General features: G+C 32.6%; 2 protein-coding genes across 2 annotated transcripts; both read right to left on the bottom strand.

Annotated features, from left to right (window-relative positions):
* Window positions 1–868: 868 nt before the first annotated feature.
* Window positions 869–6,410, bottom strand: LOC109799386 (protein HEAT INTOLERANT 4). The gene is made up of 14 exons (XM_020359929.3): window positions 6,105–6,410; window positions 5,853–5,891; window positions 5,696–5,749; window positions 5,510–5,573; window positions 5,342–5,400; window positions 4,879–5,003; window positions 4,707–4,766; window positions 3,872–3,930; window positions 3,497–3,576; window positions 3,264–3,302; window positions 2,531–2,593; window positions 2,397–2,444; window positions 2,196–2,324; window positions 869–1,282 (listed from the first exon to the last, which is right to left on the bottom strand). The coding sequence occupies exons 1-14, from the start codon at window positions 6,279–6,281 to the stop codon at window positions 1,235–1,237; spliced, it is 1,044 nt and encodes a 347-aa protein (XP_020215518.2). The 5' UTR covers window positions 6,282–6,410; the 3' UTR covers window positions 869–1,234.
* An 8,395-nt stretch (window positions 6,411–14,805) lies between these two features.
* LOC109799630 (uncharacterized) lies at window positions 14,806–17,173 on the bottom strand. Its single transcript, XM_020360227.3, has 2 exons — window positions 16,863–17,173; window positions 14,806–15,089 (listed from the first exon to the last, which is right to left on the bottom strand). Exons 1-2 carry the CDS (start codon window positions 17,085–17,087, stop codon window positions 14,853–14,855), a joined length of 462 nt encoding a protein of 153 aa, XP_020215816.1. The 5' UTR covers window positions 17,088–17,173; the 3' UTR covers window positions 14,806–14,852.
* Window positions 17,174–27,975: the final 10,802 nt, after the last annotated feature.

Here is a 27,975-nt window from a genome sequence, read left to right as displayed (position 1 = left end):
TCAAAATATTAACATTATTAAACAATAGTGAAATAACTGAGGCTTAACTCCATTAAATGAGCAATATGCGTAAGTTGTTATAACTTTTTGTTATTCTTATAAATTAAAAAATGATAATTTGCGTTAAGAAAATGAAAAGTAAAATATAATACAAATGCCTTCAATAAATTATTTTATTAAATATAAATAAATTATTTAAAAAGACATTTATCTTTACATTTATTAATTCAATATAATGTCAAAATTTAATTTTTTAAACATTATGAATGATTAAACTTAAGTAATAGTACAAGAATAAAATATATATATATATATATATAAAGAAATAAAATAGAAAATACATGAAATATAAAGTCACATGACTCGAGAGAGAAAAAGAAATGGATCATAAAAATGTTATTATTCAATAAATAATACTCATTTTTATTAGAATGGATTAACTACATCGAAAAGTAGTTAACTGAAATATATAATTTATTAACTTCAATAATTAATATTTAATTTACTGCACTCAAAAAAAAATTGAATAAGTTGTTTGAGTAACACTTAATTTTCTAGACCTCTTCCTTGAAACCGGAGGACATGGACTGATTGCATAGCTTTAAGCATCCTTTTTTTTGGTAAAGTTATGCATCCTATTTTGAAACAGAAGTTGTACTCTATGTTAAGCTTCAGCAGAACATGCACGTATAAATTAGGAACTAAACACCATGTAATGAAACTCAACCCTTAAAATTGAAACCAAAACTATTAGCATCTTGGAATTACTTACCTAATAATTCAAGTCAAATTGTCCTTTACACTAAAAAAAAATACGTACGGCTATGATATCATAATGACGAACAGCATATTCCCTGCTAAGCTTACATTAAACGAAACAATAATGAATAATTTCTTCAATTAACTCATAATCAAAACTGTCGTACATCTAATTTTGAAGGGAAAAAGAATAATCCAAGAGAAACCAAGACACGCGAGAGCCACGCAATTGCAGCTCCAGAAGCTCAGAATTTCTCTTCGAAATGGAAGCCAGAAACATGTCACAATTCCTCCCAACATCTAGTTCACTTCTCTAGGATTTCTGACCTACAGTTTTACATTGTAGACAACTACACGGGCAAAGAAAATTTGATGGGGCACCAGGGGGTTGCCCCCTGAACTTCATAATAAACAAAATATGTGTTGTGTTAGGCAGAACAAGCCAAGAAAATTGCCATTATTGCCTTGGAGCCAATCACAGAACCTCATGCGCCTTTCCGTAATACCTATTTATGAATGGAGACTGCAAACACAACCAATGATACTCGGTAAATTGTAGGTACAAGGAAAATGCATTTAATCAACCAGAAATTCAACAAAGTGAAACATATTTAGAGTCAGCGGCCATTGACCATCCTGCCCTGAATTGTCTTCTTTTATTAACTCAATGAATATATCCATGCAATGATATGTTCATCACACAAAGCGCAAGAAATAGTTCAATTTTGTGGACCAAATTAATAGAAATATTTATTAAGGGAAGAAAATGGTTAAGACTTAAGACCATAACAATATTTCCATTTGCACTTCCTTTACCCTCCCATAAATCGTAAGCAGTACCAAAATCAATGTGATCTAGTTGATGAGAAGGGAACAAAAAGAGTAAAAGGAACAGAAGCATTACAGCTAAAAGTTCAATGATTTTTCTAAACGAAGTATAGCCTGTTTTCTCATAAACTTTTTAGTTCACTTCCACAATCCAAAGTAGAAAAGGAGAAATTGCATATCAATTTCCATCAGTATGCAGCCAACCTAAACAAGCCCGCCATTCTCCCTCAATGTATAAGAAGTCTTAAATGTTCCATAAAAGGAATTATCAATTTTCATAGAATAAGCTAAAGCCATAAGATCAAATAAGACGTTTGCAGCATAAATCAATAAGAATGTAATAGCAGAGCAGCTATTTTGAAATAAGATTGAGCAATTGACTTCTACTCTGGTGTAACAGGCACTGGCTTTTTACAATGAGTTTAGGGATTGGGTACCCTTAACTCATCAATGCTTTTTTATAATGTTCTCTATTTTTTGTATTTCATATTTATTAAAAAGAGGATATATTGTGCTCCTAACTGTCTGAAATCATCTTTAAATCTAATGAATTTCACCTTTTATTGAGAAGAAGAAAAAAAAAGTCATCAGAATGCCCAAGCACCTACCTTAACATTTGATACATCAGGTGCATCTGGAGATTGAACGGGGTAGAACTTATAAAACCTCATACTCTCAAACGCAGCTTTAGTTTCCTCACTCATTTCTTCAATGGCTTTTTTCCGAGCTTCCCTTGCCTACAAAAAGCAAAATGGGTAAAAACACAGAAAGCAAAATATTGTGTAAAGAACAAACGGAACCAAAAGTACCTCTCTATTAGCTTTCTTTGCTTCACGAACCTTTTCCTTGACAAATTCCTAGAAAAAGTAAAAGTATCAGCCAAACTTATCACTTAAAAAAGCAAAAATTACGGATCAACCAGGTATCTTCTACTATTTGGTACCTTGAAGGCATCCTTTTGATCTTCTGACAACTCCTCCTCCTCTATGAGCTTATCAGTGAACTCCTGCAAAATATAGAACAAACGAGTATAAGAGGCCTTTGTCCAATGTTATTGGATAATCTAATTGCCCTTTAGTTTTACCCTCTCTCTATTAGGAGGGCAACATGGTAGAGAAACAGTAAAATGCATACAATATATAATGACAAATAAAGACTTTCTCTCCTTATCTGTCTCACAGTCCCCTTCCCACAATCCATTGTCAAGAATTTCTACAACTCAATCACATAGCAACATGCAGACATTTAGAGTCAGCAATAGAAAGTGCAAAATGACAAACAGAAAAAACTTTAGGAGTCATTTGATTTAAAAAACAAAATGTTCTCTATTTTCATTCTTTGTTTTCACTTTTAATTATAAAAATGCCACCTTATTTTCACATTATTTCATGTTTTCAAAGATTGGTATAGGAAACAAATAAACTCATTGTTTATATTTGAAAATAAAAAGGAAGCAAAATGAAAACAAGGTAGCATTTACGTAATTAAAAACAAAATAGTTTTCTCAAACCAAATGGTCGCCCAAATTTCCTGCATGATAATGTCTAGCTTCATGAAAATAAACTACCATAGGATTGTCAGTTGTATAAGCATAACTATGAGTTTCAAATTGCAACTGCTAGCTGGCTTAATCTGACATGTTCTAAAGTAAAAGCACCACAAAGTAAATTCATTACCTCAAGTTCATCTAATTCCCAATCAAATTCACAGAAGACCTGCACAAAGCAATACATAATTAAACATACAAATTTGAAAATCAAATAGTGCACTAATCTTACCATCTTGTTAAGAAAAAATTATTAAGAAAGTTCATTTCACAACCATATCATTAAAATATATATATATATATACATATATATATATTGGAACACTGTCAATTCACTGGGAAATTTTTCTTCAATGTAATTACCGGCTTTGGCTCGGCTGGAAATATTATTGGAACTTCAGTGCTCTGTTCAATTTCATCTTCCTTAAATGGCTGATAGAAATCTGCAGAAAAAATAGCAGTCACTAAGAAACTATCTTAATAAGAACATCAACATTAACTGATGAAGAATCGTCATGCATTGTGCAAAATAAGGCACCAATAATTGATCAAAAAATTTCATTATCACGTTTTTATTTAATAAGGAACCAAAACACAAGGCATCACAAATATCATTGTCAATTTTTTATTTAATAAAATTTCATTATCTTTTCTCTATTAGATAGAACACAGATATATTATATATATATATACATACTCATGAGAACAATTTTAATATTATAAAGCTAGTAGACTTACAAGGCAAGCAGTACTCGTATTTCTTTAATCTATCCAACTTCAGGTGTTTTAAAGCAGACCTGTGTCACAGATTATAACATAGGTAAAAGGAATCATTCATAAATAGTCCACATCAAGGTCAACTAGAAAAGAGTGCGTAGGTAAAAATCATTACATGAAGATGCCAACAATTATAGTAAAAGGTCAATTCATCAAGTTGCATATAAAAAATAAACTTCCAAATACTCAGTTTTTCCGGAGCACCCATTTTGTTTTTATGGATGCACAAACTCATTTATTTTATAAGGCCCAATGAATCCAGATGTTAGTCAGCAAAGATCAAGCAAAGGAAGCAATGTAGGTATTGAAAAATTTTATAAATAACAATAATTTAAATGCTACATATTTTGAGAGGATGAGTGCATTTCTGCACTGTGGGGCTGAAAACCACTACAAATGGAACACACCAAGGATAATGAAAAAATTTTCCAAAATTTACATAACACAGAATGCTTAAACAAGTCATCTACTAGAGGATAAAAACAAGCATGCAGAAAGTTGTTGAAGATTCTTCACACTACTTGAAAAACTAGTTTTTTTTTTTTCTACATGCTGAAGGAAATACGATGCAACCACCAAACAAAATTTAGCATCATGATAGACTTAAAATTTACATTGAAAAATGAAAATGATGACTAAGAATAACAAGAGAACAGTTAAAAGCACAATAACAAGATTATTTAAACTAGATAACCTATAACAAGGTATATATCTTCCTCCAAGAACAACACATTTATAAGATCTGAAATGAGCTATAAAATACAAAATTGAAAAGGAGAGAAAGAAAAAGTTATACCTTCTTTGGGTGCAACTCAAGATAAATATTTGGGATTTTAATCTATCAACTTGGCTATCTCTGTTGAAAATATAAAAATCACATGAAGAAGTTTAGAGATGACCAAGAAGCAATAATTCATAAACAGATTCCAAAAAAAAACCACCAAAAACAAACAAATTGAGATCAATACCGGTCCACCAAAGGAATATATGGCACCCAGTCCATTTTCATTTGCTTCATGGGAATTATCTCTTCAGACTCTCTCTGAACCGAGTTAATCCCAATTTTATCAGATGGTGGGAAAGGCGATACAACCTGCAGAAGGAAGTTGCAATATTTTCAGAATTAAAATCACAACACAAAAATTCAAATCATCATGTTTGATACAATGTTGCTTCAACATGTAAAACAGGCAACAGAACACATTCAATGAACTGACAATAACACCTTTACACTGAAATCACCAAGGATATGATTCCTAAGTCTATACCCTATATCAAAGAACACACACAAGCAACAACTAGAAGGAACACATTATTATCGCATACTTGCAAGATAAAACAGTCTATTTTCCTGAAAAAGCTAAAAAGCAATAATCAATTTGGTCAACACGTATTCACGATCCATGTAAACAGCCCAGATTGACAACTTACAGCTACCACCACGGGTATGCAGACAACTTTGCTTTCTCCTTTAAACATGACCAGTTGAGCTGCAGCCAGAAAGATCAACGTAAGACCAATGCCCAAACAACAAACGCAAACAGCTACAAAGCAAATCAGTCGCGATAGAACAAAATAAAGTCCTGCAAGCCCACTTACGCTCAGTGCAACCAAAGAGGTAAACCTTTTTCTCATACAAGACGCCACCCTCCTCAAACGCATTCTGAAAACACACCCACAAAATCACAACATCATCAGCAATTAATCAAAATAATGCAGTTTACTTCACTCAAGCAGAGACCACCAAACCAAACAAAACCTAAGCAGCCCCAATCCAATACTCACTTCTAGATTTGAGAAATCCCACTTGAATTGATACACGGAATCCAATTGGTCCCACTGCAATTACAACACCAAAATGTTACAAAAGAACACAGCACACACGTAAATGAAGTAAAAATAAAAAATAAAATATAAAAAAACACAAATTAATGGAACAAACCTCAGTTCCAACGGGAAACGTTTCCTTCCACAAATCTTCCTACACAACCCAAATTGACAAACACCGTCTTCCATCAGTGAAACCAAAAAAAAAAAAAAAAACTAAACAGTTATTACAGCGAGTTCCAAGTATAGTTAATAAATAAAACGGTCCCGTTCTTCACAATGTTTCTCGTTGGGCGCAAAGTGAAAGAAACGCTTGAATCCGAATCGAAGTTTAAATAATAAAAAATATATGAAGTGTTTAACTAACCAAGTTGCGCTTGTCTTCGAAGTACTCAGGTTCGGATTGAGGTTTGGAGGTCTTGGCTCGTTTAGCTCGAGGAGGTTGAGGTTGAGGTTGAGGTTGTGGTTCGGTGGTGCTGTTGTTCTCTGCGTCGTGTTTGGGTTGCTGCTCCTGCTTCGTCTTCCTCTTAGTTCCTTTCCTCATTGCGGTGGGGAATCTATGGCGTGGTGCCAAACAGGGAACAAGGAGAAATAGGGTTTGGGTGGGTTGGAGCGTGAATGAATACAAGGCGCTGGATCCAGATTCAAATGGAGACACACGTTTTTTGAAACGCATAAAACAAAATATTATTTTATTTATAGCGTGCCTGGGTTATGTTATGAGGCGTCAAAACTACGCGGCTTTTCTACAAATAATCTTCAAACACTTTAATTTTTATTATTCGCATTACACTGGATTTCCTATTAATTATTAATTAAATTTATATATTTATGGATATTATCTAATAATTATTATTTTTATATATTATTCAATAATGGACACGCTAAAAAATGTTTCAAAGGCCGTTTTCTCGCTAGAATAGATAATTAATGTAATAGAGTTTTTTTTTTTATTGACATATTTCAAGGAGAGTTTTAAAAAATCAATAACTAATCTTTATTTGTAGATCATAATTTTCACTAATTAAACATGTTTTGTAATAAAGTATTTTTATAATTAATAAAAGGATATAATTATTTTTTTGTGTATTTTTTATTAAAACCAATTAAAACAGGTTATTTTATCAAGTTGGATCGGGTGAAATTAAAAATAAAATAAAATAAAATAAGTTAGGCCAAATACCGACATATTTGAATTTAGTTGTCATGTTTAAGTATATAGTGTATATTGGTGTAAAAAAAGGGTATATAGTGTATATTAAACATTAAATAAAATTAAAGTTTATTTTATTTTTATTTTTTCTTATTTTTATCTTGTACTTATATTGACCGGCAAACTAATCCTAAGATTTGTCAAGACGATGATTAAGGTTGTTTTTTTTTTTATGTTTTATATGGTTATTTTATGTTGCTTACCCTAATTAGTGTGATTCAATCATTTGGAGAATTATCATTCAATGTAGTTAAAATGATATAAGCAATTAGAGTATTTTTTTTTTAAATAATTGTTTTGAAAAATTCCTTCAAAAATTACCAAAACAAATTCTCGTGGGCTTAAAAATAACTAATACATGCACTAAATTTTTTTTGGCCCAATAAACTCGCACAATTCTTTTATCGTCTCCCTTCTTTATCAGCAATGTCTTGGATAAATAATGCACATGTAACTTTTTTTTACAAAATTGAGATTTCGGATTTTTGTCTTGTTTCTTAGATTTAAAAAAATTGTTTAATAAGAATAGTTTTAAAAATTGATTTCAAAAATAATATCTGTTTCTTTGTTTTCAAAATTTTTATAAAAAAAAACATCTCTATACTATTTTAGTTTTTTTTTTAATTTCCATTACACGTGTTCTTTCTTGCGTTGTTTCTTCTTTTTACTTCATTTTTACTCTCTAAGAATTAGTTTTTGAAAAATGTTTTATTAATGATGTTTAAAAAAAAATTAAAAAAATCAAGTACACTCTTTTTTTTAGAGTTTTGAAAGTGTAAACCACTCTAAAATCAGTTAAACCCGGAGAATATGAAACAAAAGCTTCTTTAGTGTTTACTAACAAAGCAAAAAAAAATGCAAAACAACATAAAAATTCTCAAATTAACATTCAAATATAACCCAAAATATATTAACTTATGAACAACCTGTTTAGCTTCACACTTGACATGATACCAACCAAAATTTCCCCAACACTACCAAAGGAATGGATAGCCTGCAGCAAACTATAGCACAGATAATGAGGCTCATGTCCTTTTTGAAGAAGAGTGACTACATTTAATGAACCAGTTTCAACCATAAAACTCTTGTACCCTTTGGAGAACAGAACAAAAGCCTATATTTAACTGCAACATCACAGTTTAATTTGAAGCTTCCAGATGGCAGATGAATTGAGTATTGTACCACATGTATTAAGATCGAGTGCACTCTTAATATATGTGGTTTTATTTCTAAACTATTTTTTTGTTGTTAATAAGTCAAAATAATATTATTATTAGTTTTAAGTATCGATATAAAAAAATAAAAACTAAAATAAAATAAAAAGTTTTAAAGGCTTATGTTTAAATTGCATTACAAAAATTCAACATTTTTTGTAGATAAATTCCCAATGAATATTTGTTGAGCTTTAATTTTTTTTATCCTAAAATAGTTTTGTTCTCATGTTTGGATCATAACTTATATTTGAATTTACTCGTGTTATAAAAACAATAGATTTGATAGAATACATGCTTTATACCATTGTTTATTGTGAGATGTACAAGACAAAAAAAAGTAACTTAACTTATTTATTGGAGATCCCACGTTGATTAGTAATATGATTAAATTAGTGTATATAAGTGAGAAACAGTCATTACTTTACAAGTTAATTTATACATAATTTTAAAAATCATATTGGTTATCAAACTAATTAAGATACTGGGTCAAAAGTTGAACCATTGAGTCACTAATTGAATTGTATAATCTAGTCTTTATTATTTTTTAAAAAAATATCCAAGTCATGTATATTTCATACCTACATGCTACAAATTTAATGAAATCCATACCATGTTTTAAAGAAGTTTAAAAATAGAATTGTAGTCAATATAATACTCACAAAACAACTAAATTATAGATTGATTGAATCGTACAAATTAATACATAATTTTAAATTAAAACATACTATATAAATTATTTAAGTCAAATATATAACAATAGTATATGTTGATTTAGTGATTATTAAAATGATTAAATAACCAAATTCATCCATGTTGCATGTTTTATCTAGTCCAAAAAAAATTAAATGAAAAAATAAATTAAAATTGAATTGAAAGAATAAATATATAATTTTAAATAAAAAAATATACTAAAAAAGTTATTTAAGTTATATATTTTTTAATACGTGTATGTATAATATATTTGTCTATATTATAAGTAAAGTATTAAATGGTGTAATGTTGATTATGCTAGTCTTAAAACCTTAAGAATGGTGTTCAAACTTGTTAATGATTTTTTTATGATTTACTTTCACTTAAAATGAACACATAAGAATTGGAGGTGCACAATAATCGAAGAAGCACTAACACACGCGAGGTGCAACAATTGGCAAATGTAAAGGCACAGTCCAAGCACATCAGATAATTGAGAATAGCTAATAAAAAATATCATATTAAAATAAATAACTTAGGTTAAATGAATACAAATAAAGTTATCGTGTGTCATCGTCATCGTAATTTCCTTTATTATTATTATTATCATTATTATTGTAATTATCATTATTTTCATCTACTAACTATTGTCACATCATAATTACCATTATCGTTATTGGTGATGACAATTACAATAATGTTGATTATGACAGTAATAATGGAAGGAACTATGATGATAATGGTACATTATAATTTTATTTGTAATTTCTTAATTTAAGAGGACGTTTGATACATGAAAATTTTTTACTTTTTTGTGAATCTGACATCAATAATGGTTTTTAGATAGCTTTCCCACAAAATCACTCCCATAGAAGATTTGAGAAATTAGTTTTGCTAAGGTAAAAGTAAAATTCTAATGTGTTTAAAAAAGTTAATTCTCAAGTAGAGGTACTCGTGGAATTAGATCAATCTAAAGAACCTACCAATCCAAACCAAATCAATTAAATTGATTTTATTTTATTTTTTTTGTCCGGGTCCAATCTAAACCAAACCAATTAAACCCGGTATTGATTGGTTTTGGTATTGGATTTATACATTTAAAATTCAAACCAATCCAAACCAAGTCAATATTTAATATATTTTTATTTATATATAGTTAATAATTAATATGTGTGTATCAATTTTATTACTTTAAAGACAAGTTTGTTTAACAATATGTAGATTTTTTATTCATTTTCTCAAATACTTTAAGAAATTAAAAGGAACTATACTACAATATATTGAGATTTTCACATAATGTAGTGTGTTATTGAAATCCTTATGAAGATTAAGAAAAAGAAACCAAAAGGAATAATGTTGCAAATCCAACAATTTAGTTAATGTTGGAAATTTTATTTACTTTGAGAGAAAAAAGTTATTTATTTTTTAAAACTCATTGGATATTTGACTAATAAGTGTCAAATTTACTTAAATGACTTAACTATTTTGACACTTATTTAACTAATTTTGAAAGAAATTTGTATTTTACCCATAAACTATTACAAATTTCAAAGGCCAAATCACTCAACCGTTTGGAAAGGGATGAGCGGATTGGCTCCAAAGAAGTGCAAATTTTTGCTTTCTTGGGACTCAGCGGATTCAAAAGGGATCAACCATTGAAGTTGGTTCGCCATGAACCATCATCCAAACCGCTCAGCCATTTGAAAAGGACTTAGTGATTTACTTTCTCTCTTTCGTACTTTATTTTATTTGCTACATATATATAAGGATTGGAGAGCAAGAATAAAGGGAGAGACTCATAGAGAGTTGTGCGAGAATTACAAAGTAAACAAGGAGTCCAATAATTACCTGAGAACAAGGGTTTTAGGATCTTTCTTTTTTTCTTTTACACATTCTCCATGTATTTTTTTATTAGCTCTCATACCATGAGTGACTAACTTTTCTTTTTGTTGGGGTTAAATAATCTTTCAAACTCTCACGTAATATTTATTTATTTATATATATGATAATCTATTATTCAATGTTGGTGATTTTGACCATATTCTTAATGTTAGAGTGACTTTATCACTCATCTTTGATATTTGATCTGGATTTTGGTTATAAAACATTACATTTTCTAAGTTTGGTTTTAAATCAAATCACTTAACAACTCTAAAGACTATGAATAAATTTGTAGTGGTTAGTTGAACAAGTTCTTAAACTTAATGCAAGGTTTCTAATTTGATAAGTAGATAAATCATTTATTGAGTTAGACTCCATAGAAATTCTAAATGCAAGGATTTGATTTAGAATGACCTTAATGAACTCAATATTATTGGATGATAAAAATTATATATAAATGATCTCAAGATAACACAAGAATGAGATTGGTGAAACTCAATCCTAACAACTTTGCATACTATTATATTTTAGTTTTACTATTACTTTGATATTATCTTTTTCTAATTCCAATGTTGAAATATGAACAACGTCATGTGTTATAATATTTGTGAATCTTTCTATTTCAAGTTTTTACTATAATACCATAAATTATAGATAGCTTTCAAGTCCACAAGGTTTGACAACCTACATTTAATTCTTATACTATAGTGATTTGGTGCGTTTACCTCAAAATCTCGTCAATGACTCGAATCAAATTAACCCAATCAAGATCGAATTTGTTTGGTTTGAGTTAAGCAAAAACAATTATAAATTTTGAACCAATTAAGATTTTTGATCAAACTCATACCAACCCAATGATTGTTATTTGATTGTTTTTATATTCCCATATTAACAAGTATTATTAATTGAATCATTTTTCACATATACATACATAAATAATTTTAAAAACCAAGTTAATAAAAAATAAAATAAACTATAATTAAATTATGTACTTACACAATTTTTTTACTTGTACTTTTAAAATAACATAACACATTAAAATAAAATGAGAAAAAAATCAAATAGTTTTTTAACTTCACAAAAACTTAATAGACATGTATACTTTTAATAGTTGAAATAATATACATTATAAACATTTTTCTTAATATAAAAAAATTATATTTTTTCGTCATCATATTGATAAGAGTATTTATTGACTTTACAAAAAATTAGTCTTCCCAGGACATTGACTTCATTAAAGTTATTTCCTAGGATTTTTTTTTATATCAAACTCAAGACTCAGAACTTGAAACCTTGAAATTTGAAGACCAATCGCAACACCAATTGGTTCATAAACATTTTTAAACACCAACTTGTATTTTTTAAAAATTAATTGAGCAATTGAATTTGAATTAACTAGAAACACCTTAAATAAAAGGTTATTGGAAATATCACTATACTAAATTTGACATATAATACACATCTTTTAGACTTTTTAGAGTTGTCAATTTGGGTTTGGTCAATCTGCGAATAGTGTCAACTTGATCTAAATAGAACCAGGCCATTTTTGTCAAATTCCTTAAGTCTAACAGACCAAATGAGCTTAAGTCGAGCTGACTCATTAACTTAATTAGTGAAATAATCTAAACTACCATCATCGTTAATACGTAAATGTGTAATGTATTATAAAATAAAATAAAATAATATAATAATAATATTAGTTTTTCCCTCTTTCGCGTTCGCTTACAAGGTTTTAGTTATAAGCTTATAGTTAAGGTTAACCATTGCGAGAGTTTCTTTGCTTCCATTTCAAGTACTAATAATTTAAAATGTTGTATTATTAAATGTATTAAATTTCGTAAATGTCTAGATGTTGGGGTCATATTAAATAACAAAATTAGTTTATTGAAGTAATGAAAATTTGATCCAAGACTTATAGAAATGCACTTGCCAATAGGGATGACAAATAAACCCGTACCCGTGGGTAATATCCGTACCCGTGGATAATACCCGAACTCGTCCCGACTTTGACGGGGAATACCCGGTTTGACCGGATACGGGTAAAACCCGATAAATTAAACCAGGTACGGGTACGGGTATGGGTATATACATACTCGTCCCGTACCTGTACATGTACCTGTACCCGATTTAATTATATTAAAAAAATTTAATATTTTATTATGTGTAATTATTTATTATAATGTGAAACATTTATAATTGTGTAATTATTAAGAAATCTCTTGATTAAAATATGAAATAAAGAAATAATCTAATTATAATTATAATATAATAGAAAAATAATTTAAAAATATTATGTATTTTTTTTGCAAAAAAAATAATAATTTTTTACGGGTACGGGTATACCCGATACCCGACGGGAACAAGATGGGGATGAAAATCACATACTTGACGGGTACGGGTACGGGTACATGGATGGTTTGTGTTGCAGGGACGGGGACGAGTATCATAAAACCCGTACCCGACCCGCTCCATTGCCATCCCTACTTGCCAAGTGTATTATCATGCATTATCTTCCATGCAATTATGTTGAATTTAAAGGAATTTGAGCACTTAATAAAGTATTTTTTTTAGAGTTAATCACCTATACATTGTCAGTGTAAATTTTTTTTACATTGACAACCAATTGTATCTTTTACTTGTGCCATGTCACTATAAACACATTTACTTTTAATAGTAACATGACACAATTAAAAGATATAATTGGTTGTCAATGTAAAAAAACTTTACTCATAATATATAGGTGATTAACTATTTTTTTTAAGGATTTAGGGTTTAGGGTTTAAATCCTAAATTGAATAAAGTGTTAAATTTTAATTTTAAATATTATTATAGAAACACATCAACAATTGATCATAATAATTAAAATTAAAGAAGGTTTTAACTACTATTTTGATTTAAAAAGAATATATTTGACTTTTAATGTACAACATTTATAACTATTTAAGACTATAAGACTATATAATTATGGCTAACTAACTCCTCATCTACAACTAATATATAATATCAATTGATTATGTTATAATTTTTATTTTTTTCAATAACAAAAAATATTTAATTTTTAAATATATTAATTAATTAATTAATTAATTAGTTAATTAATTAAGCCAATTTGATTCGATTACCGAATATAAGTCAGATTGGAACAAAAATTAGAAATCGAAAAAAAAAAAACCAGATCAATTTAACCTAATAATATTTGATCTATATAAATTAGATTAAATTAAACTAACTCAATCTATTTAATACCCCTAAACTTCTACAATATACTCCTTCCGTTTTTTTTTCCATAGTCGTTTAAGGTTTTGCACGAGATTTAAGGAAATCATTGATATTTTAGTTTTCAAAAATGTTTATTACTTACTTTCCAATTTTATCCTTTATTTTTTTTTGCATTTTTTAGACTGTTGAACTACTCCATTAAATAGTTGTCCATTTTTTTGTTTTTTTATAATATTTTGTTGGGAACATATTGCTCTTATAAATGCACATTAACTTTATATGAGTAGTTAGAGAAAAATTAGGTAAACATTAAAAATAAATACACACATTGTTCAGGAAACATGTATTAATTATCAAGGGTAAAAATAGAAGAAAAAAATTAATAACTCATTGATTTTAGTAATAGGACAATGAAAAAAAAATAACAAACTCTGACAAAACGACTATGAAAAAAAAAACGGAGGGAGTATAATAATAACAATTATAAGCAAGCTTTTTCCTTTTATAAGTAAAATCATGAATAAGGGATGACAACTTCATTATAAGGAAACTTTGAGTTAGTTAAAAAGATATTTTTGATTAAATTTATAAAAAAAACTAATCCATAGTAATTTTCCATTGTTAGTTTCTGTAAATATTAAAAAATAAAAAAAGTACGTATGCTTTCACAAAATTCAACAGACACCGGTGTAATTTTTGCTTAAAATTTTGCTTCTATTTCCAATTTTCATGATGGGAAAATTATTACTCAGAAAATTAGAAGCTTATTACTTATGTAACTCGAATTGATGGGGAAATTAGGGCGCTAGAAAAAGAAAAGAAAAAAAAAAAAAACGAAACACTGTTGAGAATGATGAGAAACTTTTCTTTGTCATAAATGCGAACATAATTTTCACAATCAATTTTGCTGTCTTTTCTTAAGTTCTAGGAGTGAGGGAGCATCAGATTCAGATGCAGAATCCAGGCCAAGACATTTGAGAAATGCTTCTCTTGCCAAGTTGAAATAATAGCAAGGGTGAAGGAAATACAGTGATGAAGTTGAAGCCTCACCCTCTGCAACTGCAATCTCTTCTCTCACTATTCCTGTGTTCCCAGTGCTTACTATTTCACCTTTAATGCTTAGGTTTTCTACTCCCTGCCATGTCAATTCACATTTAGTCACAAGGAAAAATATATAGTTAAAAATGGAAATAGACTTTGTCATAGATTTAATGTACTTAAATGTTAAGTTTCTCTCTCTAAGTAAGGACATTCTAGAGTCTATCTAATATTAATAAGAAAATATGTACATACTAATTTATTTATTTGTTGGTACAAAATAAAAGAAAAAAATCCCTTAAAAAGGATGCCACACAACAAATTATGAATACAGACAATATACTTCATTGGTTGTCCTTTTGAATTTACTATTAAAACAGAAGCATTGAATTTCCAACCCTACCAACAATGTATGTTCATTATCGAGTAAATTATAATGGAATCTTTCAGGTCCTTTGGTGAAGCATACAGAGCAAGGATAAGTGCTAATTCAACCGACAGATAAATATATACAGATGAGTATCATTCACTAAAACCCTTTTTTTAGGTGACACTGAAAGTTATATATGGTAAGATTAAATCAATTAAACAGGTCAAATTTATATTTTGGAAAAAATTAAATATTATTGACTAGATACTACATATTCTTCCTTAACAGAAAAAACAGGGTTAACCAGTATAAATCTTTTAAGGCATCAAAGATAAGAAAGATTTGCATATCAATTTTTAAAGCAGCTATATAACATGAATAAGTTAAAACAACCTCCCACCTAACTAGGTGCAGTCAAACTTAACATGACAAAGTAAGTATTGTCGGTGGCATAAAATGAAAGAATGAATATAAGTTAGAAATGTCAAATTTGAATAGGTGTTTATTTGTGTAAGTAGAAATCACTATTACAACAAAATTCATCTCATCATTATTAGGCTTATTTTAATTGTCTATTTGAATACTTTTAGTTGATGTTCTCAAGCAAATGGCAAAAGAATCTTGCTTTCAAGCCATCGCCTTTTTCTAAAGTCTTCTGATCACAAGTATTTCTCCACATACTAAGTTAAAAGACTAATCTCGTTTGCAAAAATTTATATGGTAACCAAGAGATTGAAATAGTTATATATTCATTCTACAATGAAAATGTTAAATAATTGCATCTGAAGTAATTTTGGAGGTGGAACAATGAGATGAAAGTCAATCAAATACGGCCTACAATAAATTCAAAGAAAAAAGGTTGAAAGTTCTGTCTCGTTTTATGGTTAGTGTGCACCTAAACAAAAGAAAGGGGGTGGCTATCATAATTCATAATTCACAAAATGAGAACAGGTAATTAAATCACAAAAAATAAAAAAGAAATACTTCTACGGACTCAATCTAATTTCGTCTCATAACTATAAAGATTTATTACTACTTTCCAGTATCAAACTTTCTTTCTCAACCTTAAAATTACCTCAAATCAAAGGTCAATGACCCACTTCAGCATCTTCCATTCCCAAATTCAAGGAAATTAAATTTGAAGGTTACAGTTAGTGCCAAAATGGGCTCAGTATTGTAACAGAAAAAACACTAAACATCCACAACCTAGATTTCTCAGAGAAGAAAATAGCAACAAATTTAAACCTTAACAAATCGACAAGAAACTGCAGAAGTCATTAAACAACCTAAGAAAAGAAAACCTATCTATGAAAACAAACCCAAAACCTTAGATTTCTCCGTTTGATCCAAAAAACAAAAAGTTTCACCCTTAGTTTCTTTCAAAAGGGCAAAAGAAAAAAAGAATAGAGCAAGCAAGATGCCATCTTTACAAAGTGGGAAGTTTAACAATCGAAAAGGGTAAAAGAAAATGAAAAGAAGGGGAAATGGGGTGTACTGTACCCGGGTGTTGTGAAGAGGGTTGGTGACAGTTGAGTGGTGGTTGGAGGGTTGTTGAATATGCAAATGAGAATGAGAGTGAGTGGAAGGAGAGAGATCTTGATCTAAGGCAATGATGGAGAAGCAATAGAGAAGGGCAAGGAGAAGAAGCAAGACAAAGAGTTGAATCCATATGAGCCATGGAATTTTGAAACTCTCTAAGGTCAGCTCCTCTCCAAAATCCAACATAATAAGATTAGATATGAGATGATGGGAGTGAGAATGTGTGTGTGGGAGAGAAAATCAGAAAAATGTTTTGATTTGAGTTTAAATAAATTTAGTTGTTGGTGTATGCCAACATGGTAGAAAATGAAATAGTGTATGCTGACAAGGAAGGAGGATTGGCAGCACGTGAAGGTGAGGACGTGAATCAGAATAATGAAGTTATCAAGATTCCAACGGCACACGAAATTAGAAGAAAAAATATATACAAGTAAAAAATATTTAAAGTTTTTAAATTCAAATATAAATAAATTTTAGCTAAATCAATTTTCTTTAATGATTTTAATAAAAAAATACTTCTAAAATAATAAATGAGAATATTATCTATAATAATAAACATGATTAAAAATATTTCTATAAATGTAGTGCATCCTATTTTTTATATAAAATAATGAAAATTAAATACATTTAACCAATTTCTTTAATTTGTGTCAAAATGATTTTTTTTTTTTGCATATACGTAGATCTTGAGAAAGTATTTGCTAAACACACTCATTTTTATTAAAATTTATTAAAAAGTATAAAATTATGAGAGGGAATTATAAAATAGACTGTAAAACTCATTAAATTATATATTTTTTAATAAATCAATTAAAAATATATATTTAAAAAAGTGTATAATTAGCATTTCTCGAAGATATATTTGTTTTGAGAGTTGTTGCATTAGATTTTAAAATTAAAAAATCTGAAATGTTTTAAAAATATAAGTAAACACTGTATCTAAATTTAAGCATTTATTATATAATTTTGGTGAATTGTATTTACTATATTTTATTTATGAATGTATATTAATATTATTATTTAAATTACATAATTTTTAAAGTTTGACTGGTATGATAATTAATTTGAAGTGATTCTTCTTCTAATCGGTAAGAATTTTAACAACGATAATATTGTTGAAACTAAAATATGTGCATGCCACTACATTGTTTAAAATATGTGCATGTGTTGAGACTACTCGAAGTGATGAGACTCGAAAACGGTTTGACTAAAGGCATTGCTTCAAGACTACCATACATGGAAGAATTATAACTAGTCCTAGAGGGGGGTACTCAAGATAAGGTTGAATTGAGATTCGAGAGCATTCAAGCTGGAAACAAGACTTCACATGGAAACATTCAAGATAGGGTCGAACATAACGCACTTCGGAAAAGTCGAACAAGGAAATGGCTAAAGCCAGAAGCGGTTATCAAAATCAAAGGAGAGAATAAGAACACGTGGGAAAAGCGGTTTAAAGAAGTTATTATTCTGAACCACGTAGCAAATGTAGTGGGTAGCAGTTATGGGATTAAGAGTATACGTGTACGGAGTTAACCACTCATTATGTCTCTATAAATAGAAAGATCACGGACCTCTTCAGGGTCGGAAAACTCATACTCTAACCAAATTCTGAAGCATTCTCTGCCTGCACATATGGCTTCCATGCAAGGAATCATCTTTGGGTATGATTACTTCTCGACCACTTGTCTTTTCTCTTTTTAGGAGTAGGATTAGTGTAGTCTTTCTTTTCTCTTCTCTCCTTTTAATTACGTAGTTATAGACTTTAATCTTGTAATGCTTGAACATTATGTAATTTGAACATGATTTGTATTGCGAATGTATACATTGTTCATTCTATTCATATTGTTATTTGCATGCGGGAACATTGCTTGTTTGTTTTAATCGAAGAACATTTTGAAACAAGTAGTTGCTAAGACTTTTTCATCCTACTCTCCATTCGCGGTAACACGATAACACAGTAAAGCACCTAAATTGAAATACGTTCGTATGCTAGTCTAAAAAAAAAGAACCCAGGATTTGATGGTTAATTCCACCATAAACAAATTGGCACGCCCGGTGGGACTCGTTTAATTCAGAACATAATTGGACTAGTTTAGGTGTGTGAATTGCATGAGATTAAGGAGTGGGAGAACTATGTCTACGTCTAATAATCCGAATGCAAGCCATAATAATGCAAATGTAGAACAGCCTAACCCCAATCCTGATAGTGCTACTAATGTGACCGGGGGGGCAAGGTCTCCTCCTGTGTTACTCGAAAACACAGCAAGGCCAAATAATGTAACTCAGGAACTGGTAGATGTCACGAGGGAGTATCCTTGGGGTATGCCACCTAATTGGCGAAGTACCCAACCTATACATGCTGATATGCCAGTACCCTTGATAGGGCCTAATCCCCAAATGCATATATTCCCACAGGGATATAATCCTGGACCAAACGGCATGGGGTTTGTTATGCAAGACCCCTATCAACATATAGGAACGAGTCAGGAAGGTTCGTTAATTCGACAAGGCAGTTACGTACCCACTGGAATTAGTAACCAGGCTATGATGGCTCTTAGACAGCAAATGGACCATAGTAATCATGACATGGTCAATTTGTTGTCAACTCAAATGCATAACATTATGACTCCCCTGTATGAATTGATAAACAAAATAGGGGATAAACTAGGTGAGGGAACACCTTCGAGAGCCATGAGTGCGAACTTGAATGACAGAGAAAACCTTGGGGGGCATGGAAATTTTCAGAATGTAATTCGACCTAATGGGAATCCCAATGATCATTTAGACCAGATGGTGGAAAGAATATTAAATAGGCATGGATTCGATGTAGGTCGAAACGAACGCCCATATTTCGTGTCAGCTTTTCCTGATTATATTACCCAAGCAGAACTACCCCGAGGAGTAAAAGTACCCAAGTTCTCGAAATTTGCAGGAGAATTGACTGAGTCAACAGTCGAACACATAGCTAGGTATGGAGTCGAATGTGGGGATTTAGCAAATAACGAATATTTAAAAATGAAATATTTCCCTAGTTCATTGACTAAACATGCTTTTACATGGTTTACTACCTTACCTCCTAATTCGATACACACATGGGTACAGTTAGATGGTAGTTTCCATGAACACTTCTTTAGAGAGGAAACAAAAGTTAGTATAGTCGATCTGATGAATATCAAAAGACAAGATAATGAAACTTTGGATGACTATTTGAATAGATTCAGGCAATTAAAATCTCGATGTTACACCAATATACCTGAACATGAACTAGTTAGGATTGCGGCGACAGGGTTAGATTTCTCGATACGCAAGAAGTTAGTAAACGAACAGTTGAGGGATATGGCCCAACTGGCTGAAAAAGTGAGAAGGATCGAACAAATTAAACTAGAAAAAGAAAGGTTGAGAAAATTTGACAAATTTGTTCGAAAGGAGAAGGTAGCGTATTTAGAAAATTCAGATCTTGGGGAAGATTCTAATTGTGAAGTCTCGAGTGAGGAGTTTGAGATCAACTTAGCAGAACTACGCCCTGGCCCTACGTATCAGTGTCAAATGTTAAAACCAGGAGATAATGTAGAAGGTAATTCGAGTAAGAAGTATAGTTTTGATGTAACGAAAGCGGAAAAAATATTTGATATTTTATTAAGAGATAAACAAATCATACTCCCAGAAAATCATAAAATTCCCCCATTCGAGCAAAGAAAAGGAAAGAAATTTTGTAAATATCATAATATGTATGGTCATTGGACTAACAATTGTGTGCGTTTCAGGGATTTTATCGAAAAGGCGATTACTGATGGTCGCCTTGCTTTTGAGGAGAAAGATATGAAAGTGGACATAGACCCATTTGCTGCTCATACTGGATATGTCGAGCCAGTCTCGATAGGAGGGATCAATATGGTGGATGTCACTGTCAAAGAGGATGACAATATTGAGCCCATTTCTGATGAGAAGCTCGAGGAACTAATGGAAGATTTTGCTAAGGAGCAGGAGCCCATTTATCCTAAAGAGGGGGATAGCTTAGTTGATTTCTTGTCGAAAAAGAAAGAAGCTGATAGAGAAGTGATGTTATGCCCTCGATGTAGTGCTGTATTTGATAGGGCTGCTGCTAAGGCTTTTGAGGAGTCAGATATGATGATGAATTATAAGGCTTAAAACCTTCGACAAAAGCCTAAGCCCAACGTCGGGTTGAATGCTGGGTTAACTATGAGGCAGGTTCACATGCCTCAATATAACGCTCCAGTAGGAAAGATGGAGATGTATAATTCATCGAGGTTTGGTAACACTTTTGTTCCAAATGCTAATGTGCCTATTGGCAAATGGAATGCACCGCCAAGACCTATGGTCGGAGGAATAGGTCGAGGGAAACAAGTGATGGCTTATCCACGGAACCCAGTGCAAGGAAATCTAAGGAAATTCCCAACGGGAAGTTATGGTCGTGGCTTTCGACAACCTTTCAACAATTTGAGTAAAACTCAGTGGAGAAGACAGCAAAGGATGCGGAAAGCTACTTTTGAAGGAGTAAAAGGAAATCGTTTTTCGATCCCTGTTCCCCAGAGAGGAGAGTCATCTCAAAAGTTCGTTGACGATGATGAGGACATGATCACTGATTGCTTCGAGAGTGGCTTCGAGGACTCTTTAGAGGACATTTGTGGGATAGTTTCGATCTTACCAACTGAGTATGCTGGAGCCATGGAAGCTGTGAATGAACAAGAAGATATCCATCGAGAGGACTTCTTCGAGGACCCCAATTATGAGTTGAAAATCGTATGGGTTAGCCAAATATCAAGGGTTATTCCCAAGTTTAACACTGCTGTGTTCGATTCTCCTACTGAGGAGATGAAAGGACACCTCAAGCCTTTATTGCTGACATTGCTGATTGAGGGGCAAGAGGTAAATAAGGTTCTTGTTGATGGAGGGGCAGCTGTGAACATCCTACCCAAGACAATGCTGAAGAGGTTTGGAAAGTCCTTAGCGGATTTAAAACCTCACAACATAATGATTTCGGATTATGCTGGAAAGTCTTCTCAGCCTGAAGGTATGATTCTGCTCGACGTACAAATTGGAAGTGTGAGGAGGACTACAATGTTCATAGTAACGCCATCTAAGGCAAACTTTAACGTCCTGCTAGGTCGAGAATGGATTCATGGAGTAGGAGCTGTTCCATCCACTGTACACCAAAAGATATTTTTTTGGAATGATGATGAAGGGTTAGAGATGCTTGAAGCTGATCAGAAAACCTATGAAGTTGGGATGTATTTCGCGGACCAACAGCTGACAGCGTTTGCGAAAACTAAACCTTTCGATGCTTACAATTCTAGAATGATGGATGAAGAAGAAGGCATTAAGAAGATGTTTTGCTGGGATGTAAGGAGAGGTTTTGTGATTTGAGCCGAGAAGGATTCGGCTCCACTTGAAGAATGAAGGATAAAGATCCTTACTCGAGCTTTTTAGCTCGAATATCGGCTTACGTAGCCGATCGAACGGCCAATATGGCCGAAGAAGTGCAAAGTGAAAAAACATTTTTGAAGGAAGTTGATAAAAACAGTACGGCCACATGGGCCGATGAAAAACAAAAAATAGAAAATCAAGGAGACCAGGGAGTTTCCAACGAAAAAGAAAACAAAAAAAAAGGAAATCAAGGAGACCAAGATGTCTCGAGCAAAAAAGAAGATCGAGGGAACGGAAAAGGCCACGCGGTCGAAAAAACAACAGAAAACCAAGAGCAAGAGCTAGATCCCAAGTTGGATTGTATCTTCGACGACTCACCGTTGGGATTCGAAAGAACGGAGAAAGAGGAATATAAGTTAGAATCTCAGGATCCACTTGAAGAGGTAAACTTAGGAACGGGTGAGGCTAGAAGAGTAACCTACGTGAGCAAGTTCTTGGAAGGAAATCTAAAGGAGGAATTGCTTCGAGTTTTACATGAGTATAAAGATTGCTTCGCATGGGATTACGAGGAAATGCCAGGATTAGATCGAGAATTGGTGGAACATAGGTTACCCACAGTTCCTGGAAAGAGACCTGTTAAGCAAAACCCTCGAAGATTTGCCCTTGAAGTAGTCGAGAAAATTAAAGAAGAAATTGAAAGACTGCTAAAAGCGAAGTTTATTAGAACTTCAAGATATGTTGAGTGGGTCTCGAATATAGTGCCTGTGACCAAAAAGAATGGAAAACTCAGAGTCTGCATTGATTTTCGAGATCTCAACAAAGCAACGCCCAAGGATGAATATCCTATGCCTATTGTTGAAAACATGATAGACGCCGCTACAGGTAATGAAATTATGAGTTTGCTTGATGGTTATTCTGGGTATAATCAAATTTATATTGCAGCTAACGATGTGTCGAAAACTGCTTTTCGATGTCCAGGTGCCTTAGGCGTCTATGAATGGGTGATGATGCCATTTGGATTAAAAAATGCTGGTGCTACTTATCAGAGGGCAATGAATTTAATATTTCATGATCTAATTGGTAAGTTTGTACAAGTATATATTGATGACATAATTGTTGGGTCGAAACGAAAAGAGGATCATCTAAGCCATTTAAAATTATCGTTCGAGAGAATGAGAAAACATGGTTTGAAAATGAATCCACTAAAATGTGCTTTTGGTGTTACAGCAGGAGAGTTTCTGGGGTTTGTCATACACCAGAAAGGAATTGAAGTGGATCGAAACAAAACGAAGGCTATTATGGAGACTAAACCTCCATCGAACAAAAAGGAACTTCAATCTCTCCTAGGTAAAGTGAACTTTTTGCGAAGATTCATATCGAACTTGTCTGGTAAAACTAAAATCTTTTCTCCTCTTTTACGTTTAAAAAAGGAACAAGAATTTCGATGGGATAAAGATCACCAGAAAGCATTCGATAACATCAAAGAGTACTTGGCTCATCCTCCAGTACTCGCACCAATCTCTGAAGGGAAGCAACTGAAGTTGTACATTTCAACTAGTGATTCGACTATTGCGGGCATGCTGGCGCAAGAAGATGAAAATGGCATCGAGAGAGTCATCTATTATCTAAGTCGAATGTTAGTAGGAGCAGAAATTAGATATTCTCCTTTAGAGAAATTGTGTTTAAGTTTATATGTTACTTGTACAAAGTTGAAGTATTACATTAGGACTCGTGATGTTGTAATATTTTGTCGAAGTAATGTGATTAAGTATATGTTGTGTAAACCTGTTTTACATTCTCGAGTTGGTAAATGGGCACTTGCATTAACTGAATATTCACTTACTTTTGAACCACTAAAAGCAGTTAAAGGTCAAGTACTCGCAGATTTTCTCGCTGATCACTCGAATGAGTCAAAAGAGATTTTATACTTAACCACGAAACCATGGCAATTATATTTTGACGGATCGAAACATGAGTCAGGCGCTGGAATAGGTCTTTTAATCCTAAACCCTCAGGGATTGCCGACAAAAGTGTCACTTAAAATGAACAAAAAGTATTCGAACAACGAAACTGAGTATCAAGCGTTGATAGCTGGACTCGAAATATTAATGGAGTTGGGTGCTCGAAATGTATTGATTCGAGGGGATTCACAATTAGTTGTCAAACAATTAACACAAGAATATAAGTGCTTAAATGAGAGGTTAATTGAATTAAAGGATCGAGTCGTGCAATTACTTAACACTTTTGATGAAGTCGAATTACAACATATTCCTCGAGGCTCAAATATCATTGCAAATAGGTTGGCTCAAACAGCCTCAGGGTATAAAGTAAGTGAAGAATGTCTTGAGTATTTAATCCACACAGAAAATGAATTGGTGGAGCACCGAGAAATTATAAATGTTAGTTCAGTGAGTCAGCAAGATTGGAGAAGCGAATTGATCGAATACTTGCGAAATCACAACCTAAAGGTAGAAAGGAAGATTAAACTCCAAGCCCTTAGTTATCTTTTACTGAACAATGAATTGTATAAAAAGGGTTTCGACGGAGTTTTATTCAAATGTTTGGGGAAAGATGAGAGCTACATAGCAATGGCGGAGATACATGAAGGTATTTGTGGAGCACATCAAGCTGGAAAGAAAATGAAGTGGGTATTATCAAGAAAAGGTTTGTATTGGCCAACTATGATCAAGGACTGTATCGAATTCGCAAGAAGTTGTGAAGAGTGTCAGAAACATGGACCGATACAGAGAGTGCCGGCCAGTGAGTTGCACTCGATTATCAAGCCTTGGCCATTTCGAGGATGGGCAATGGATTTGATTGGCCAAATACACCCACCTTCCTCGAAGAACCACAAGTATATACTAGTCGCCATAGACTACTTCACAAAATGGGTAGAGGCTATTCCTTTAAAAGAAGTCGAGTAAAAAGACATAATTGATTTTTTCGAAGATCACATCATTACAAGATTTGGGATTCCCCAAAAAATTACTACAGATCAAGGCACAGTCTTTACAGGTCGAAAATTTGCTCAATACGCAGAATCGAGAGGAATCAAGCTAATAGCCACTACACCATATTATGCACAAGCAAATGGGCAAGTAGAGGCTGCGAACAAAGTAGTGATTGGTTTAATCAAAAAGCATATTTCCAATAAACCTCGAAGCTGGCACGAAACGCTGGTTCAAATACTATGGGCTTACAGGAATTCACCTCGAGATGCCACGAAAACTACTCCGTATAAGTTGGTATATGGACATGAGGCTATTCTTCCTGTTGATATTAATTTACAATCAATTCACATACAAAAACAAAACGAATTACCTGTTGAAGATTATTGAAATTTAATGTATGATGAGTTGATTTCTTTAGAGGAAGAAAGGTTAATGGCCTTACAGAATCTTGTTCAACAGAAAGAAAGAGTTGAGAAAACCTATAATAAGAAAGTAAAAATGCAACGTTTTCGAGTTGGGGAATTGGTATTAAAAGTTATACTTCCCATGGATCAAAAATCTCGATATTTGGGGAAGTGGTCATATAATTGGGAAGGTCCTTTTTTAGTCGAGCAAGTATATTCAAAGAACGCATACGTAATTAAGGAGATAAATAATTCAAGTGCAAGCAAAGTCATAAATGGGAAATACCTAAAACATTTCCATAAGAGAGTAGAGGAATAATTGTTCAACATGAGGCGAAGATAAATTAAAAGGCTGAAAGACAGAAAAGAAGAACAAATTATTACAAGAATTGCTTCTTGAAGTCCTCGAAAGCTTTATAAGCTTCGTCCAAATTTTTCTTGCGAGATGCACATTGAGATTCTAAGTGCTTCTTCTGCTCCAAAGTCTTGGCTAGTCGAGAAGAAATAGCTCTGCCCTCTTCCTTAAGCCCTGTCTGATGTTGCTTGATTTCTTGACTCTTAACCTTCACACCGTCCTTCTTCAAGCGAGTTCTATCAAGCTCGTGCTTTAAAGCTTCGATCGCGTGCTCGATATCAGCCTCCTCCTTTTGCAAAGCCTGCAAAGAAGAGATCATGTCTTCTGTTGATTTCTTGATGAAAATCAATTCATCTCGGAGTTGTTCGAGCTTAGCACGATCTCCTTCAGTCTCGACCTCAATTTGGGCTACTTCTTGATATGCAGTAGACCATTGAGTTCGAAGTTCCCATGCACGGCTAAAAGGCTTGATAAAAGATTGAAGCTCCAAAGAAATGTCAGAAGGAAGGTCAGAATAGCTCAGCAGGTCATCAAGCATTTGTTGAACTTCTGTTTTAAATTCAGGGATAAGGAAGGCTTGATCGAGATCTTCGACATATGCCTTCAATCGAAACGATTCGAGCAAGGGTTGGTAAGAAGGTACTTCGGAAGCTGGTTCAACAGTGAGCAATTTTTCTTTTTCTGACCCAGAAGGGCCACTAGTCCAGTTGTCCAAGACCTCGAAGATACTATTGATATCTTCATCCTCGTCGTTGAAGAAACTCATCAAATCCAAATCTGGAGAAGGAATGGAAGAGAAGCCCTGGACAGAAGAAGTAGCACCTCCTTGGGTCGAAGGAGAAGTGGTAAAAGGTCTTGGAGACTCAGTAGAACCTACACAAGGAGAAATACATAAGAGATCTTCATTAACAAGTTATCATATCAAAAAGTAAAGTCGAAAGAAATATACCCTTGTGTGGACTCAAGGGAGGTCGTAACTCAAAAGAGGGTTCACCTTGAGCAGAGTCTGGTTGCGTCTCCACATGAGTCAAAGGCTCTGGCTGGAAAACCCTATCCTCTTCAGCCTGAAGAGGAACCTCTATCGAAGCCATAACTGAGGCCAATGTTGCAACATCCACTGGGGAGGTAGGCAACTGATGAAATGAAAGGGTAAGTTAAAAGATTAAGTTAAAACACCAGAAAATTTGAAGTCGAAAGGTATGAGAACATGAACCTGTTGAGTTACTTCAGTGACAAGAGGTACGTTTTTCTGTATCTCTCGAGACATATCTTGAGAGGAGTCCAAGGGGATAATCTCGATATCCTATTGAGGAAATGTTAGATAAATCAAAAATACAAAGTAAATGAAAGTAAAAATCGAAATACCTTTGGAACAGATTTCATGGCGTCGCTGAGTAGCTTCCCGCCAGAAGGTTGATGGGATTTCTTGGGAAGAGGTAAGACCATCTTCGCTTTTCCCTTGTCCTTCTTTTTTGTGATCGAGACCTGAATTGAAAAGAATTGAAAGATAAGTAATTGATTATGAAATATGAGCATGAGAATAACCTTGATGTTCGAATTAAATTACTTACAGTTTTGGTACTGTCCGAATCCACTCTTGGCTTTTTCGAGGGTTCTTGTTTCTGTGAGGTTTCGATACTCTGTGAAGTTGAAGCTCAAAAAGAGTGAGATAGAATAGAATATTAATGGAGAAAGGTTGCAATCGAGACAAGTCGTACCTTCGAACGCAAAGAAACCTTGTCAGCAGCGGTTTTTCTTTTTCGACCTTTCTTCGAAACACCTTCATTTTCATCACTCTCCCAATCGGGAGTTGGATCAGGATGTCGAGGAACACGCTGAGGGATAGCAGCTGCAAGGTTGGACCAAAGAAGTGAGACAGGTTCGAGGTATACTCGAAAAACAAGTAAATGAAAAATATTTACCAGGAGGAGGGTTAATGTTATTGACCCAACATAATGGCCACCACTTGTTTCGAGGAA

Source organism: Cajanus cajan, chromosome 2 (genome assembly GCF_000230855.2).
Source record: "Cajanus cajan strain Asha chromosome 2, NIPB_CcT2T_4, whole genome shotgun sequence".
In the NCBI taxonomy this organism is placed as follows: Eukaryota; Viridiplantae; Streptophyta; class Magnoliopsida; order Fabales; family Fabaceae; genus Cajanus; species Cajanus cajan.
This window is presented reverse-complemented; position numbering and strand designations above follow the sequence as displayed.

Bases quoted from the DNA above. Each gene is read 5' to 3' on its own strand.
- LOC109799386 (XM_020359929.3), bottom strand. From the start codon at position 6,281: ATGAGGAAAGGAACTAAGAGGAAGACGAAGCAGGAGCAGCAACCCAAA. The intron at 5,574-5,695 runs GTGAGTATTGGA...GTGTGTTTTCAG, and splicing joins GGGATTTCTCAAATCTAGAA to AATGCGTTTGAGGAGGGTGG. The intron at 5,004-5,341 runs GTAAGTTGTCAA...TTCCTTCTGCAG, and splicing joins GCATACCCGTGGTGGTAGCT to GTTGTATCGCCTTTCCCACC.
- LOC109799630 (XM_020360227.3), bottom strand. From the start codon at position 17,087: ATGTTGGATTTTGGAGAGGAGCTGACCTTAGAGAGTTTCAAAATTCCA. The intron at 15,090-16,862 runs GTACAGTACACC...TTGACATGGCAG, and splicing joins ACCCTCTTCACAACACCCGG to GGAGTAGAAAACCTAAGCAT.